General features: G+C 38.7%; 2 protein-coding genes across 3 annotated transcripts; both read right to left on the bottom strand.

The window, feature by feature from the left end:
• Positions 1–3,514: 3,514 nt before the first annotated feature.
• LOC147850312 (Transducin/WD40 repeat-like superfamily protein) lies at positions 3,515–5,435 on the bottom strand. Its single transcript, XM_087336646.1, has one exon. It carries the CDS (start codon positions 5,306–5,308, stop codon positions 3,641–3,643), a length of 1,668 nt encoding a protein of 555 aa, XP_087192772.1. The 5' UTR covers positions 5,309–5,435; the 3' UTR covers positions 3,515–3,640.
• Positions 5,436–8,293: 2,858 nt separating this feature from the next.
• On the bottom strand, positions 8,294–15,703 carry LOC147850311 (mitochondrial pyruvate carrier 1). Of its 2 annotated transcripts, XM_087336430.1 has the most exons (4): positions 15,503–15,698; positions 10,289–10,343; positions 8,783–8,918; positions 8,294–8,598 (listed from the first exon to the last, which is right to left on the bottom strand). In XM_087336430.1, the coding sequence occupies exons 1-4, from the start codon at positions 15,593–15,595 to the stop codon at positions 8,547–8,549; spliced, it is 336 nt and encodes a 111-aa protein (XP_087192556.1). In that variant the 5' UTR covers positions 15,596–15,698; the 3' UTR covers positions 8,294–8,546. The 2 variants fall into 2 exon arrangements, with proteins under 2 accessions (XP_087192556.1, XP_087192557.1); XM_087336431.1 differs by lacking the exon at positions 8,294–8,598 and having other exon boundaries at positions 8,779–8,918; positions 15,503–15,703.
• Between the last annotated feature and the right edge of the window lie 1,698 nt (positions 15,704–17,401).

The following is a 17,401-nucleotide window of genomic DNA, read 5'->3' as shown; positions in this document are numbered from 1 at the left end:
AGGCGAATGGAAAGGTGGAGCGCGGACACGGACCGATCGTCAAGGCGTTAGTTCGGGCATGCGAAGGTCAAGTCGGGAACTGGCCGCGGCTGTTGCCTTACGCGTTGTGGGCTGACCGAACTACGCACAGTTCGGTAACCGGATTCATGCTGGCAGAGCTCATGTTTGGGCAGAAGCCGATCATGCCGATGGAACGTACGATCTCCTCATGGGCAACCGTGGACTGGAGAGACGAGATGAGCCGGGAGGAACTGTTGGCGGCGCGTATACGACAGCTCGAGCGAAGACCGGAGGACGTGGAGCAGGCTGCGGGAAAGCTTCGGGTGGCAAGGACGAGGAACAAAGCCCGGTTCGACCGGACGCACCGGCTCCGACCGAAGAAGATCGAGGAAGGCGACTAGGTGCTAGTCTACGACAGCAGCCTCGACAACCAGCACCGAGCGACACAGAAGTTCGCAAGAAGGGGTTTGGGCCTTACGTGGTACAAAGCGCCAACGACAATGGGATGTACCATCTAGCGGAACTCGACGGCACGAGAATGGCGATACTGGTAGCTGGGAAACGGATCAAAGCGTTCAAGAAGCGTCACGACGACGAGCCGGATCCGGTTAACCTGGACCGCGACGACGAACGATCCGAAACCGAGGAAGAACCGACGGGCGGGGAATGAAGGCTGGACCGGTTTTCTCCGTCCCAACTCAATTTGGCGCATGCCGGTGGATGCGCGGTTAGGTGGGGGCGGATGTCGTGAAGAAAACCGTCCACAAGCGGAATCGGTGCACCGGAGCGTAAGAACCGGCTCTTCATGCACGTACGTCTTATGTTGTACATAAGAGAGAATTAGGTACATAGAAGATCCTAGGTAGGTAGATTCGGTAGGTAGGAAGTTAATGGGAAACGGCTCCTTTCTTGCCTATAAAAGGAGGGAGACGGGGAAGAGGAAGGGGATCGCGGATAGAGAGGACGAAGTGTTGTCGGGTTGTTGGTCGAAGGCTCCTCTCTCTTCCAAACTCCGTAGCTTCTTTCTGTGCAGGTTTTCAGGAGGCTCGCGCTGCTCTGAGGAATGCCCGGGTGCTTCCGGCAGCACCTCCAACCTACTCCTTTCTTTCTGAGCGTTTACGAACAGGCATCGGCATCTGTTCGCCGGCCTGTTCGGTTGTAACCGACTTCGTGCTTCTTGTTGTTTGTCTTTGTTAATATATAGATACCTACATTCGTGTCTCTCTGCGTCGGCGTCCCACTCGCGTCTTTGTGTCGAAGGGCCGTGTCCCTGTGAATCTACGCTCGCATGTAGTGGGTCTCTTCACTTCTCCTTTGTCTCTTGCTCTTCGGTACAAGACCCCCGAGGCCCCGCCTCATTCCACGCATCGGCGAGGAATACCTCGACACCGGCCCGAAGAGTTAACATCTAATAGGAATGACAAATTTAGGTTAAAATGTTTGTATTCTTTAAAATGTGTGTAAATTTATGGGTATGTGTGTGCGTGATGATATGCAAATGGAAGAGAGAGACAGAGACAGAGACAGAGACGAGGACTAGGGTCAGACGCTTGTTTCTTTTGCACCATTCTATTTGACAATACACATATGGTCATTAAATGTCCTATAGTATGTACCATTTGGAAGCATTTATCAGAGGTTTGGCAAGTTTTAACTCGCTGTTATTTGAGACCTCAACAATGGGTTTTTTCTTCGTATGTTCAAAATTGTTCAAATTGATGAGATGAAGATATTGTTCCAATTTTTACGTTATTAGGGAATACAACACAATTGGAATATGCGTAATGCTTTGATGTTTGATAGTAAACATGGGGTGAAAGCCTATATGAAGAAGTTGAAAATGTATTCTTATGTAAAATTTATGGATGTTAGAGCTTGTGGGGATCATTTCCTCAAATGCATATTCTGGTTCTCTAATGGCATTAATGGGCGTCCCTCTCCCTACATAATATAGGTAGGTAGAAGAGTCTAAGAAGTGTTGTAATTGTGGATTTTACATACAATGAATATAATTGTGTGCTTTTAGCAAGGAGAGAGAGAGAGAGAGAGAGAGAGAGAGATGTGCCTCTATTTATCAATCAGTGCTAGAACATGAAAGGTATCACAAAGAAATGGCAACAACTAGTATGCATGAGGGTGTGCACATCAATCCAAGAGAGTAATGCACAAAAGTTTATTAGGAGTGCTCCAAAAGGCCATAAGATGATGATTCCCAATACAACTACAATTGATATCGACAACAATAATATTGATGTTATGGCAATGCGGTTTCCACCAGATGGCTTTGAGGCAGTGTACATTGGTGAGTCCAAGAGACGCTTCATCATCAAAGGGCTACACTTACACCACCCTTTGTTCAAGGCATTATTGGAAAGGTCTAGATTTCTAGGTGTGGACCAAAGTCTTGGACCATTGCTTGGTTGTGAGGTTGTCTTGTTTGAACATCTCCTTTGGATGCTCGACACTTCACCACTTCCCTTAGTCGACCATCATTGCATTTATGAGCTTGCCGAACTATACATTCCATCATATTACCAATGATTGGACAATGTATTTATTTGACATCTCACATGTACATGTGCATGTCTTGATAGTTTGAAATCCATAATCTCAAATCCACATGTTAAATTAACATCTTCATCATCATTAGGACGTCATTCTTATGCTAATTAGTTGTATGACATTAAATAATTAGAATCATCATCATCTTAATTTTGGTCATTATCACAATCATGATTGTCACCATTACCATCCTCATTCTTGTGTTCGTATAATAGTTATTAATAATATTTTGTTTAGAGTGACGTGTATCATGTTGTTTGGTTCTCCCAATTGAATTCAACCATTAGTGAACAATCATAATTGTCCATGTTATTTACCCATTTCAAAAACTAAACGTTCTCAAGACATTATATATTAAAGTACAATGAGAAACTACCTAAATTCAAATATCCATGCCAATTAACCAATTCCTGCTTAAAGATTGAAAATGTTACCAATTAAACTCCCCACATTTTTTATATATAGACATGGTCAAGATATATCACATTAAGATATATAACGTTGCAAAATGAATCAAATCAATTTTACTGATATCATTCATTCAAACAAATACCTACCTTATCCATGCACAAAGAAGATTATCATGTAGACTTGTAATTTGTTTTCCTGCATGTTCCACTGGATAACATGTACTTGAAGATCACAGTATTAAGTCATCTAGTTCACTCTTCTAATTTCCTATTGAGCACTAAAATGGGAATCCCATGTATATTGCATCACAGTATTAAAGCCTCAATGTTAGTCTACAGTTTGAAGTGTGTAGTTAATTTTTTAATATTATTAAGATAAATGCTTCCATCATCTTTTGCTGTTAATGCTCTCTATTTCATTGTCTCAGTATTTTAAATATTTAGGGTTTTTCTTTTAGTACAATATTAACTATTCAATGTTTTTTATGTCCTCCCACTATCACATAGAAAAGTGTAAAAACATCAAAAAAGGACTCCGGAGATGGAAGCACAAAGGAAGAATTTCATGTAAGGACATCTTTCTCATAGAACATTCATTGTAAGTGATAACCATCTTCATAGTGATTCATCCAAACTATAAAACCTTTCACAATTGAGACAATTTCATTTCAAGCCCTTTCATAGTGTTGTAACCTAAACAAAAGCACCTTTCCCGCAGCATTACCCACAGCCAAATAACCTCCACCAGGGCTGAAATCCAATGAATGAACAAAATGCAAAGGTGTCCTCATTGTGGGCCAATTTGAGAAAACGGTGTAAGATGGTAAATGAACTAACTTGAGACCACCTTGCTTCATCTTTGATGTCATAGCTAGAATTTGAGCATCAGGATTGAACTTCAATGTATCAATTGTAGTCACAAGATTCATAAAAGACTTAATAGGTTTGATATCTCCATTAACAAACTTTCCATGGTCGTAGAGATTAACCACACCACTGTTTGATCCTGTTGCAAAGAGATTACTATCGGACGATGAAGCTAGAGTGGTTCCTTTTATACAACCATCATCTCTACCTTTATAAATGCACTTTCTTGTACCAATGTCCCACTGGTATACCTCTCCATCTCCACCGAAACTCAGCAATTCTTTACCACCTCGAGTAAATGATATTGCCCTCACTGATCCATTCATTTTCATTGTTCCAATCAATTGTTTGCTTTTTAATGACGCTAAAAGGATATATCCATCATTACCCAAAAAAGCAATAGTTTTCGAATCTGAAGAGACTTCAAAGCTTTCTAAGCTTTTTTCTTCACGACCAAAGAGAGGCTCCATTTTCTCTATCGCGCCCCCATTCATATCATACATATAATAAAATTTTCTTCTTCCACTGGCAATGACCTTAGAGCCATCAGGAACAAACGATGCCTTTTGGATTGGAAAATTATCGAGAAAAATGCTTTGGATTTTAGGATTTCTTTTTCCATCAATTTGGAACAACCTTATTCTCTTATCAAATCCAGCCGACAGTAAAATTTGAGCATTTCTATGGAATTGAACCGATTGAATTACACCATTTGAAGGCTCTTCGGCATTAGCATCTCTCATTTTCGATATGCCAATGATACCAGATGGCAATCTAGATTTGTTTTTCACCACCAGTTCTTTAGTACTCTTCAAAATGTGGGATATTTGTTCATCATCATTATCAACGTAACCATTGGCATCAATAAAATTATCACCATCACTATTATAATCATATTCGTTCTCGCTCTCATCAAGTTCTAAACATTTCCGTAAATTCTTGTTCTTTGCTTTCTCAAAAGGAAGCTTAGCCCATTCATTTCCTGTATTAAGCTTTCCATGAAAATCTCTAAGTCTGGCCACATACTCTTTACCTGACACTGTTCCATCTTCTCCAACCTTCAACAACTTCCTTAACCTATTCACATTTGAAATATTAACCCTAGTCTCATTCTCTTCTTCATCATCCCAAACAGGTTTCCTTGTTCTTACAGACTTTGTCTCTCCTTCTAATATCTCTCCTAGATCATCGCCATCCAGCTCCTTTTCTTTCTTGTGAAATCCCGCTAAAGCTTCGTTTTCGTCTGCAAACTCATAGCCAAACTCAAGCGAAGAAGGATCTCGAAGCTTACCAAACAGAACGCTTTCCAGTAGAGAAGCTTCCTCAGCTTCTTTGAGGCGATTCTTAGAGTTTATTTGAACTTCTTCTCCTTCTTCTTCTTCTTCTTCGTCGTCGTCGTCATAGTCGTCATGCCTGTTCTTCTTCCTTTTCCTGTGCTTGTTGGTGGGCACCAGAGGCAGAGATTCCATGACAGTAGAAGAGGAGGAGGAGGAGGAGGAGGAGAGAAGAACTTCTTAAGTCTCTGTAGTAGGAAGGAATAAACCCTATTTTGCTTCCAAGGAAACCCTAGTATTTGGGCCCCTCTCACGTTTCTTAAGGGTGTGTTCACACAAGTCCCTACATATATGTACATAATAATACCATAAGAGTAAGAAAGCACACACACACACACACACACACTCACATTTTATTCTCGTCTTTGGAAATCATAAATTATAACCCATGAGACTGAAGATATCACATTGTTCACGTAAATACCTTTGTGGGAACATGAGAGAAATTTGTGTGAGGATTGGTGTTTGTTCGTAGATGTGTGGAAAGCATAGTCATATGTGATCAAAGGCAGAGCTTGAGCTCCAACGCCCTATCTCACGTCATAGTGGTTGTCAGCTATCTCGTATGGAAGTAATTGTTTGGATGGGAGACAACGGAATGGCTCCAACATGCATAGATGTGTGTGGTTTCTTCAATCAATGAAGAATATGGTTTCGTAGCTACGTGCATCAAATGTAGTTTGATGTGCAAAGTGTAAACCCAGATGGATGTAACTCAATTGGTAAGGTTGCCAAATGGAGACGGGGGGGTGGTCATGGGTTCAACCCCTACATTCCATAATGCCATCTAGGGAATTAAAAGAGACATGTATGAAGTTCTATGTAATAGAGAGGTGAGATAAATGGGTTTCAAACCCAAGACATATTGCTTGTAGTGTAACAACTTACTAGTAGGGTAAGGTACTTATGATAAAAAGAGAGTTCTAAACTGAACTTTTCCCTTGCAACATGCCATTGACCTGCTCACCATGTATCTCATGAATTAAACCCATTGCTTCTCATTGACACTCAAAGCCTGAATATTATTTTGATGAACAAAGGACGAAATCATATACATGCATGTTGTTCATTCCTTGTGTTGTGTATTGCCCTTTTATCATCGAGTATAACCATATCCATAGGCATATGAAATCTTGGTTTGTTTAGCCTTGATGACCATGTTCACACTAGTGCACACTAACTAAACCAAGCTTCTCTCTCTCAAAACACAATGTAGACAAGCTTCACACCCTTAATGATTATTCCATGTTAATCAATGGAAAAGGTAGAAAATTCTCTCAAGATTCATGTGATTAGCTAGTGATAACAATAAGCATAAATTAGATAATCACAATTTGGAATCGTAATGAAGAGGTGTGTTGCACCAATGTTTTGGCTTGTTCAAGAAAGTACTTACCTAATAACATTGCCTATAGATACTAAGGACATTCGAGGGAAGTGCCAACAAAAACAACCAAGATGATGAGAGGATGACCAACAATTAAAAAATGTCTATTTTTTCTGCAATGTAACAACAAAAATGAGGAAAGACATATAGAGAAATTCGCATTTACCTCCTTAAGTAATAAAAGAACACAAAGTTAAGTAATCAATTGGTGTCAAAGAGTATGGAAATAGTCATCCAAAACACACTCAAAGGGTAATCTTCAAGCTCAAAGGGTAAACACACATGAAGGATATAGTTATAACCCCACCTATGAGAAATTCATAGTAGCCACAAGTTTTTGTCGAAAATTGGTTCACTACTATGAAGCAATTAAATACATGTGACCCAATGCATCATGCAATCATGGTTAAAGAAAAAAGATACCATCTTGTTAACTTCTTCGAGAAATGAGTTTGCAAACTGCTTTAAACTATGGAAAAAGGAGTTTGCATTTTTAATCAATAACTGAAATCAATCAAGTGTAACTATGGTCGATACTAAATGCCAATTGCAATTTTTTCTCTGCGGGATTATCCCTCTAGCTATTTGCAAATGTTGATTCATGGTGATGTTTGCAAGAGGCAATGCTTCACATTGTTATTCACATGGGATGTAGAGGTTAAGGAACAAACATTAAAGTTTTAAAGACTAATACACATTCATTGCCATCCCAAAAACATATTGCACTACATCCCATAGATTACGGATGCAAGTTGCATCAAACCTTGATCTCATTATCCTTCTGCAATTGACTATAAAGATGCAGAACAAGCAGTGTCCTCAAGTGAAGGGGGGTGTAAGGAGCAGATTTAAATAGTTGTGGCTACCCCAGACCAGAGATGAATCCATCCCTAGTGCATTAACTTGGCAAAGTTAGATTACTTTCAAACCTTTGATAGTGGAAGATAAACGAATGCAAGAAATATGAATAACTGCTTATAGCCCACAACAAACATTACCCATCTCTAGAACCTACCAACACTGTCTGTAAATACATAAGCATGCATTACTATGCCACCATGATCAATATAAATTTAACTTCTTTACAATTGAACCAGAAATTGACATCTTTGTTCCTCGCAAATAGTAATCACTGATAAATTCCCACACAAATTTATGTGTATCTTCACCTACTAGTATACTACCATCTGGAGAAACTCCAAATTCAAATAACGGCCAGTTCTCTCCCTCTTGCTCTCCACAATGCCCAGATATTGCTTTTACAGAAGCAATAAATTGGAGAATTAATGTCATTTTCATGACTATTCTATGTTATGCTTGATCTAATTGCACAAAAAAAGAATGCTCATTTATTTTCTGATGGTTAGAATTTCCATTAGCATTTACATTTGTTTAAGATCTACTGTACAGAATCTGAAATGAACCAAATATGATTTGTAAAAGATATTGGTCATACCAGGTATTGGCCATAATTTGCAGGAACATTCAGTGGTCCTTGTGAGAGGTGGAAGGGTCAAATGCTTACCCAGAGTGAGGTATCACATCGTTAAAGGAACATTAGATACTGTGGGGTCCTCCATGATGTGAATTTTAACTCCAGCATACTAAAGCCTTCAACACATGGACATCTTTTAGTAAATCCATGGGTATCAGTGCCATAATTAAATAAATAGCAACTATCCAGTTGGAATAAGCTTGTGGGAATAATCAAATTGTTTAAAATAGCCTAGTAATCGAGATTTTCAACAATATCATTATTGATTTGCCATTATCACTTCATTCGCACACATTCATACTCCAGTTACATGAGCATTTATAATAAAGAGACATAATACAACTATGTCGCACTGTAAAATTATGATGTCATGAGATTACCCTAGTCTCTACAAAGATGAGAGAGAGGGAGGGAGAGAGAGATAGAGAGAGACAGAGCTTGCATCCCTCCATCAATAACAATTGGAAAAAAAAAAATCTGATTAACCTTTCCTAACTTGATGTCGGTGATGTATCTTCTGAGGGCTTCCTATCCCCAAGATATCTGGCACTCGAAAACAAACAGGAGAACATAATTAAAGAAAGCCACTTAAAATTATAGAACCAATGGAAGAAAATACCAAAATAGCCCCTACAATTGAGAGGGTACAAATTCTGTTAATTTTGAAAACGTTGGGCTACGATAATTGTTATCATTATGGCCCTATACAATTAAACAATGTTTTTACCCATTGGCGGTAGCCCATCGAGATAATTGATACAACTGCACACTCTCATTAGCTGCATGGCAAGTAAGCAGCAGATAGTTGCGTGGCTGCACCATCCATGCAAACCTCATAAAGAGAGCAGAGTAGACACACATTGCTGCATACAAAAAACAGTGGTTAGTTGGCTATATATATATATATACCAAACATCACATTAGTTGCAAAAGTGCTTCTTGTTTACAAAAGTTGGCAATCAATTACATGTTATTTTGCAGCATATTGAGAACATTATGCTATGTGTGACACATTGTAACGTATCACAGAACCTCAGCCCCAACTTCAATTGAGGATCCACAACTATGGCATTCTTATGCATAAAACTTGTGTCATATCCCTCACCAATAACCCAGACCACAACCATCAGAGTCTCACCCTACTACCTCCACCTTCTTCACCTCATACAAGGTTGAGAAGACCACTCAGCGCCTTCAACATAGACAATCATCTAACCACACAGGACTAGAAGGTGAACACCTATATGTAGTGAGCAAAATTGCCCCTATCCTCGCACACATCTTCAATAGGGCATGGTGGAGGACCTCTCCATAAGTCAGGGGACCCCTCAAACTATGGAGCCTCCAGCGGTTATGATTGGCCATGCATTCATTAAACTTTAAGAGGGGTTTGAAATCGAGCTCAAAACTTCACTGAGATTGACAAGATACGAACCCTAGGCCAAGTGCAAGTTAGGAGAGCTTGCTCTACCACTGACCACATCCTTACATTACATTGTTTGGTGGACCAAGCAACGGAACATAGATCACAATTGTATGGATGCTCTGTAGATTTCTGCAAGGCCTTTGATATTTTACCAAAGGAACATTTCTGACAAGGATTCCATGCACTCAAAATCCCCTTTGACATTATCTATTTGACATATGCACTATATGAGGAAGTAATGGGATGAGTTAGGAGTCCAGTGGGCTATCAGATGTCCCCACAAGTAGCATCCATGTGAAGCAAGGATGCCCACTCTCCCCTACTTTCTTCAGATGGTACATACACACGGAGCTACATCACACTTGTAGGCAGCTAGGGAATTGACATATGAGGTATACCAGTCCACATTCTTCTTTTAGCAAGTGATGTGATCTTTGTCATTGAATCCCGTGCAGGAATAAATGACAAATTATTTGGCATATAAACCCTAACGTTTTCATAATCCTAGGAATATCGAGCACATTTGATATGTCTTCACAACACATTGCAAAATAGTATGAAACAACACTGAGAAAACTCCATAAGAGAGATTTAGGAATCAGTAGTCATCTATAAATGTAGCCAAGAGAGATAAGCATCATATTTATGTCTTCATATAAATGTAGCCAAGAGAGATAAGCATCGTATGCATGTCTTCATAAATAAATAAAACACATGATCCTCAAATATAGCTTTTCAAACTAGTCTTCTCAAAACAATAGACTGTGTAGTACTAATAAACAGAATAACTATGGCAGGAAACAATACCTGATGTCATGTTGCCAGATATGACTTCTGGTGGACGTTGTGTATCCACCAAACCCTGTTCATCATATATAAACATTAACTAGATAAGGTAAACCTTAAAGAAAAGGTGGTGATTAGTGTGGAGAGCCACATAGAGATACAAACTGTACAAAACCATTGAAATTGGATTATATGAAAACATGAATTACAATGCATCATACAATCACTGTCTTTGACTAATGGAATAGAAAAATAATGTATTGTTCTTACATATTACATTCTTTCAGATTTTACTGAAATATAGAAAGATAGAAACAAGACAGCAACATAGCACAATTTGGAGGATTTACTAGCTAATAATTTTAAATTTTTTACGTTTGAATGTAAATTATGAACATTGTTATTGGAAAATTACAAGGTAAACTATCCATTTAATAGACTAACAAAATAACCACCATTTAATATTCTAGAAACGGTCCTAAGCAAAACATTTTGCTAGTTACAGGAGATTTCTGGGTAGCCATATCACTTGCTCATTTAGAAATACACCTATGGAACTTCCAGAGTGTGACAAACACAGATGGAATCATAAATTCAACTACAATTTCACAACTGCAGAAATATTTTAGAAGCAAGACCTCCATAAGATTTTAGACTCACTAAGACTTAATTTTGCATCCAAGAAACTAAATTGTTCTCAATAAGGAAGTTAATAACCTTTTGAACACAAAGACTGATGCCCTTTCTGTATTTCGGAAATTAATAGAAGATGATATAATCATCTGTTATCTAGAAACATAGAGATCATTTTGCGCTATTTCAGCAACTAAACCCTAAACAGTTCTTCCAAGTTACTCTCCTATTACCATATAGAAAAGAGAAAACAGATGTGTTCATTTCTTGTAATCCAAAAATGTATTCTATTGTTTATTAATGTTGTTTCGCTTTTCTTTTCTCTTAGTCATACTTATTTTATTTTGATTTGTTGTTCGCAAAGATGAGACAACACTTAAGATGTAATCTCTTGTTTGGTCTTATAGGCCATTTTGGCCTCTTAAAAGACGTTAATACAGTTTTCTTTCTTTCTACCTCCCTCCTTATTGCTCAAGACTCATTTCTCAACTCTTCTCTATGGAGGAAAAAATTGGGGACCATGCCTGCATAGGGCACATAACTGGACAGATTTGGAGAGATTTTTATTCTCAATAATTGCGCCCGTGATAAGAAGCAAAGAACCAGTGCACCATGATATAATCCAAGGGGAGCTCAGAGCAGCCCCCATATCAACCAAGGCATTATTCTAATCAGTGACTGGTATCCAACGGATTTGGGAGCTCCATCACCAAAGGTACTCAAGACTGGCACTTATCTCATCAAACAGCTTGTTGAACATGGACATAATTGTTGATGGTATGCTGAAATGCAAACATAGTTCCAATTGTGGGGCTCAAGTGTACACACACTACCCCAATTTACCAATATAGCTTGGATTGTCCTCATTGAACAAGACTAGAGTGGAAAAGAATAGAGTGATACATTCTGATATCATTAAATTGGATAATGGAACATGGATAGTTCCAAAACAGCTCTCAGTAGGAAGATGGCCCACTATAAGGCACTCTATTTACATACATCATGGGATGGATTATTATTAGGCCATCTTATATTCATACACATCTAACCCATGTGGTCTATAGTATGACAGGGAAGCTCAAGACCTCTTCACATCAGTTAAAAATTGATAGGCAGATACGTATGCAAATCCACAAGAGAGGGGATCAGCCAGTTCTACCCTTGATGGTGGAATTGGAAGACAAATATCTCTACCATTGAGTTGTTTACTGAAATAAAAGGGAAATGGCATTGCCCCTTCAAACAATGGTTTGCCCCACTGTGCAAGGTAATGGAATATGAAGAACAATGGTGCTTGACACCATTATTGCTAGAACTCAACGCAAATGAAGGACAACACTATAATCACAGGAACTCATCCACAAACCATAATGCAGTGTGTCCTGCAATGACCCTGTCATCCTTGAGATTGACAAATAAAGGTAATTATCACCCAACACTGAATGTGCTTCCCTCACTTCAGAGATCTCTCTCCATCCCGAAGGGCCCATGTTGGAGATTTTTCGAAGGCAGGATTTTCAGTCTATCTTGCTTACCTAAATAACTAGATTCTTTGTTCCCTATATTCAGTTATATTTATTTTGGCTTGTTGTGTTGGGGATAAAGGCACCAAGGCCTCTCCTTTTTGTATATTTTTGACCCTTCCATGTGAAAGCTCCCTTCGAGAGCTTTCTAGACACGTATTTACTATATTTTTGGCCCCAATTGGGGGGTTATAGGAATTTACATTATCTTTATACCTTTTGGTCATTGGCCATGTGTGAACATGCCTGAATGACCTAAAAGTTACTTATCAATAAGTATTGGTCCCAAACCTCTCATAATGAGAGAGGGACTTTTGCAGCTATGGTTTCCTCTCCATTTTCTCCACCGTTTCCTCTACTTTCTCTCTCCTCACACGGCAGCCCACTCCCTTAGTGTTTTGGATCTAACCACGCCCCCATCATCATCTCTCTTTCATGTTCTCAACAATGATTCAACAATTTAAGATGTAATTTCTCATTCAGTCTTATAGACCATTTTGGCCTCTTAAAAGTCATTAACATATATTCCTTTCTTATTAATGAATTTGCCATATGCACATTTGACCAGTGCTTGGGACCATTTCTACTTGAACGTAAGAGACATACCATGAAGTGAAGGTCAACAATACAACCACAACATCTCATCAACAAAGAATCATCATGAACTCCTGTAGCTCCATCACTCCTCTACCTACAAGTCATATTTTATGCAATATTTCATGCACATAGACCACAGCCATTTGGACAGGCACCCTATCACTGATTCTCACTCTCTGCATCTTACACTCTCTCCGGCACATTTGCTGTCCACGATCTCATCTCTCCTTATTTCCATCTTAAATCTTGGTTTGTAGATCTTGCAACCTATACTTCTGTTGTATAGCCGCCTCATTCTACTTTAGTTTGTAAATTTATACATGCTATTAACTAATGTAAATTGACAATTAAACTTAACAAAAAACAAATCAACTTGCAACCTATACTTTTGTTGTATAATCTCATTATATTTTGACTTGTAGATTTACATATGGTACTCACTTGTGTGAATTGAATTTAGACTGTTTACAAGTCAGTTCATTTGTGGGGTTTGGTATCTTCACTGTTTTCATTTCTCCATTCTGAAATAGTGGGAACTATGTGCCTAACCTACAGTTAGTTTACGAGGCAATAATTTGTACACATCTCCACACATTGGAACCCAATGCTAACTGGACAGATCACCTGCCAAGCTCAAAAGAGTATCTCTGGGTTGAATATGGTTATCCAACTACCATACAAATTATGAATTCATCCTCAAGCATGAATTCAAATAATCTAAGCTATTAAAGCTTATATTCATGGAAACAATTCGACATAGCCATAAAAAAAACAAATTCACATATGGTTATTAGTGTCTACAGTTACTAGATGAGAATAGCATTCAAATTATTTGCAATAAATCCAGAACGCAATTTAGCATTTGATTTTGCACGTACTAAAAAAAAGAATCTACCAAGAAAACACTGAAGAAGATGAAGGACGACACAAAGATGAAGATGGCCATTACCATAGACTATAATGTAAAAGAAAGAATATGAATTGACTCAATGAAGCTTGCATGGCAATGAAATTACTTTCCTTAAATCAAGCAAACTAGTTCCAACAAAAAAACGAAAAAATATTGAAATAACCTATACTATATATAGTTATAAACATAAATTTGCAAACATAGATCTCCAAATGATGCATATTGGAATGATGAAATTCTTTGATAAACACAATCCCCACCTTCTAGGCATTCATACTTGATCCTTGTTTGAATAGAAGCATACTCTTGAAAAAGTTGGCAACCTTGATAGGGGAGACTCTTGTAACACATCTACCGACCCCATAGATCATATGCCATGTTATTAGCTTCTTGAAAATGATAAGATAACATCATCATCCATGGTAAATCATCACTACTTGTCCACGGTCTACTACTTTTTGAACTTAGGCGTTGCCCGCCCTCGTGTTCACTGGTCTCCTAAAACCTCACCTCAAATGCACCTAAACATCATAATCAATCTCTACAACGGACATTGCGGCACATTGTGGCAGTTCTAACAACTGTCTCAAGACGTTAATGTCTCATTTCATAGCATTCTCCCTTAAAAAACGGGGATTGCTTGGAGAATTTTACCACAAGCACAGAATTTAAGTGGAGAATCTGTATGGAAAATACGTAGGGAAACTTGGAAGTTCCCAATTATATAATAAAACTGCAACTAAGAGAGGTCTATAGCTAATCTCCCTGTATGCCAGCCAATGCACAACCATATAGGACAATCTACTATTTATTAACTAGTGATAGAGTAACATATGTGACTATGAATCATATACCTTGAGTGGCCTTGACTGTGGCCATTCTGACAATCTTGACGATCAATTTTCCTCTGAAAGATTACATAATCCCTGAATATTATATGTGATGGACCTTCGTTGCATGAAGCAATCATTCCAGGATATTGACGAGAAAAAATCTTGTATAGAAAATACAGGATGTGACTTCCCAATATGATGCAACCCGTTTGGCCAAGTGATGAGCTTTGCACTCTTACACAGAGCCAATGAAAATACACTTTAGATCCTTCGATCTCAACATATTCAATGGAATGACAGTGTTAGATACTTGAATCTCAACACCACCAATAAAAGCGCAATTTTGATGCTTGAATGTCAACAAAAGATCCAATAGATGGACAGTTTCAGATCCTAAGGATCAACGAGCACAACCGTTTCAACTCATCCATTTACGTATCCGAGAAAATCTTCAAGATAACAAAAAAAGGCTAAAATGTGGATCCAAGAAAGGAGCAACTTATGAAGAACCTAATCAGAAAAAACTGAATATGATATTTGATAGAGGATTATATATACCCAATAATTACCTACGGGTACAGATTTGAGCGAAAATTGGCAAACGTTCTAAAGGAATGTATCTATGCAGACAGATTTGAGAAAACAATGCAACAGATCAGAGAGAGAGAGAGAGAGAGACTTACAGAAAAAGAAAAAGAGAATAAAGAAAGAAAAAAATTCAGAAAGAGGAGCTTCTTACCGCGGCCACGAATCCCCAGTTAGCTACGGGTCCCCAGAAATGTGTTGTTTTGGGTCCAACAGGGCTGTTCAGGAAGGCCTTCCAAGCTGCCATGGCGAGCTTCAGAAACAGAAACTGAACGAGAGAGCGAGCGAATGAATGAATCAGAAAGGAAGAAAGAAAGAAAGGTAGATCGAAAGGAGGAGGAAGAAGAAGGAAGAAAGCTCCTGCCTGTCGTCTTCCTTCTCTTCTTCTTCTTTTTTCTGTTAATGAAATTGAGCACTTTTCTGCCTTTACAATTGTGGCCTCCTATTTCTCTAGAAATTACAAATCTGCCCCCCCCCCCCATCCTCTCTTTCTCTCTCTCTCTTTCTTCTCATTTTTTGTATAAACCTTTACCTTGCTAATCTTAAGTTATTAGAGTACTAAACCAATGGTCTTGGCTTCAAGGCTCAACTACCACAGCTCTTTCTCTAATCTCCGCCAGACACGACCCGGAAGATCATTATCTCTGGAGACACATCTGAAAGGCCTCGAACCATTTGAGAATATCGACATATCCGAGTGAATCGCTACACATGTGCTGCTTGTTTTCTTGCATCGACAAGAATGTTCGATATGCTTGTAGTAGATCATTATCTCTGGAGACACATATGGAAGGCCTCAAAACATTTGAGAATACCTACATATTCGCATGACTATATCTACACATGTGCTGCTTGTTTTCGTGCATCTACAAGAATGTTTGAGATGTTTGTCGTGTGTGTCCAAGTCCAACTCTCCCTTTGGTTTTTCCATAGATGAATAATCAAGACCAATTGGTTGATGACTTTGTGAATATCAAGAGGCATCAACAATGTTATCGTTGGAAATGCAATTACCATGCTTTTTTCAGTGTAAGTGATGTTGTGCTTTTATTTTTTTTTATTTTTCCAAAAAAAAACTCCTTCCATTAGTTATAAAATTTTACAAATGAGATGATTATGTACAAAGTTATGCTTTTATTTAGCAAATACTTTATAGCAAATGAAGAAATACTATCCGAGAAAATTTTCTAGCAAAAAGCATACAAGTGTCTTCATGAAAAATTATGGCATGCATAGTAAGTCACATTGGCTATGTTTGTGATGGACTAATGTAAGGATAAACCCATGCATTATGCATAAAATATAGCCACTTAAAACAAAAGAAACCTTCGAATGGAGTGTTGCGGCATGGCTTGATCACTCTGTTGATAGGTGGACGGACGCCTTCAATGTGAATAGTTGGTGCTACATATGCATGAGAGGAAAAATCGCCAAGATTCGATTTGAGAGAGGCTTGTAGTTTGCATCCCCTAGATTCCTGGACATTTGGATGTTGATCGCAAGCTTCACCCTATGGTATGTATGGAAAGCACGTTGCCTAAAGGTCTTCCAGGATCTGGTACAGCCCTCAGAGGAAGTGATCATGGACATATGGTTTGCGTTTATTAGCTGCCTATGAGGGCAATTGGACAAGGTTTGCAGCCATTCCTTTGACGTGGGTACTACCCGTTTGCGCTTTTGACAGAAATGGCGGAACACGCCTATGGTGACACAAGAGGAAGTGGCCCGAGGTGGAACTACCAGCCCCCACGCAAGCTGTTTCCGGCTCACTTACCACCCTCCCTTTGTTGTCAACCCCAAGAGTTGTCTCGTACTAGCCATCACTGCAAGGCATTGTTTTAGCTGTAGGTACTTATACTAAGTAGTTAGTCCGAAAGGCGATGTAACTAGTCTCAAATTCTTGAACTTGATCGGAGGGAGATTCCCCGATCTATGTTTAAGCCTCCTTGTACAGTCTCTTTGTAATAATCCTAACTAACTAATGGGAAAGTAGCTTCATTTTGGAAAAAAAAGAAAAAATAAACCTTTGAATAAATTGGCATGTGGTTCCCTA

Source organism: Azolla caroliniana, unplaced genomic scaffold, assembly GCF_043228905.1.
Source record: "Azolla caroliniana isolate FFs.n. ecotype wild unplaced genomic scaffold, voAzoCaro1.0.p SCAF_21, whole genome shotgun sequence".
In the NCBI taxonomy this organism is placed as follows: Eukaryota; Viridiplantae; Streptophyta; class Polypodiopsida; order Salviniales; family Salviniaceae; genus Azolla; species Azolla caroliniana.
Note: the sequence above shows the minus strand (reverse complement) of the source record. Positions and strands in the feature narration are given on the sequence as shown.

Coding starts and splice junctions, on each gene's coding strand:
- LOC147850311 (XM_087336430.1), bottom strand. CDS start 15,595: ATGGCAGCTTGGAAGGCCTTCCTGAACAGCCCTGTTGGACCCAAAACA. Junction 10,344..15,502: donor ACTGGGGATTCGTGGCCGCG/GTAAGAAGCTCC, acceptor TATGATGAACAG/GGTTTGGTGGATACACAACG. Junction 8,919..10,288: donor ATCTGGCAACATGACATCAG/GTATTGTTTCCT, acceptor TTTTGTATGCAG/CAATGTGTGTCTACTCTGCT.
- LOC147850312 (XM_087336646.1), bottom strand. CDS start 5,308: ATGGAATCTCTGCCTCTGGTGCCCACCAACAAGCACAGGAAAAGGAAG.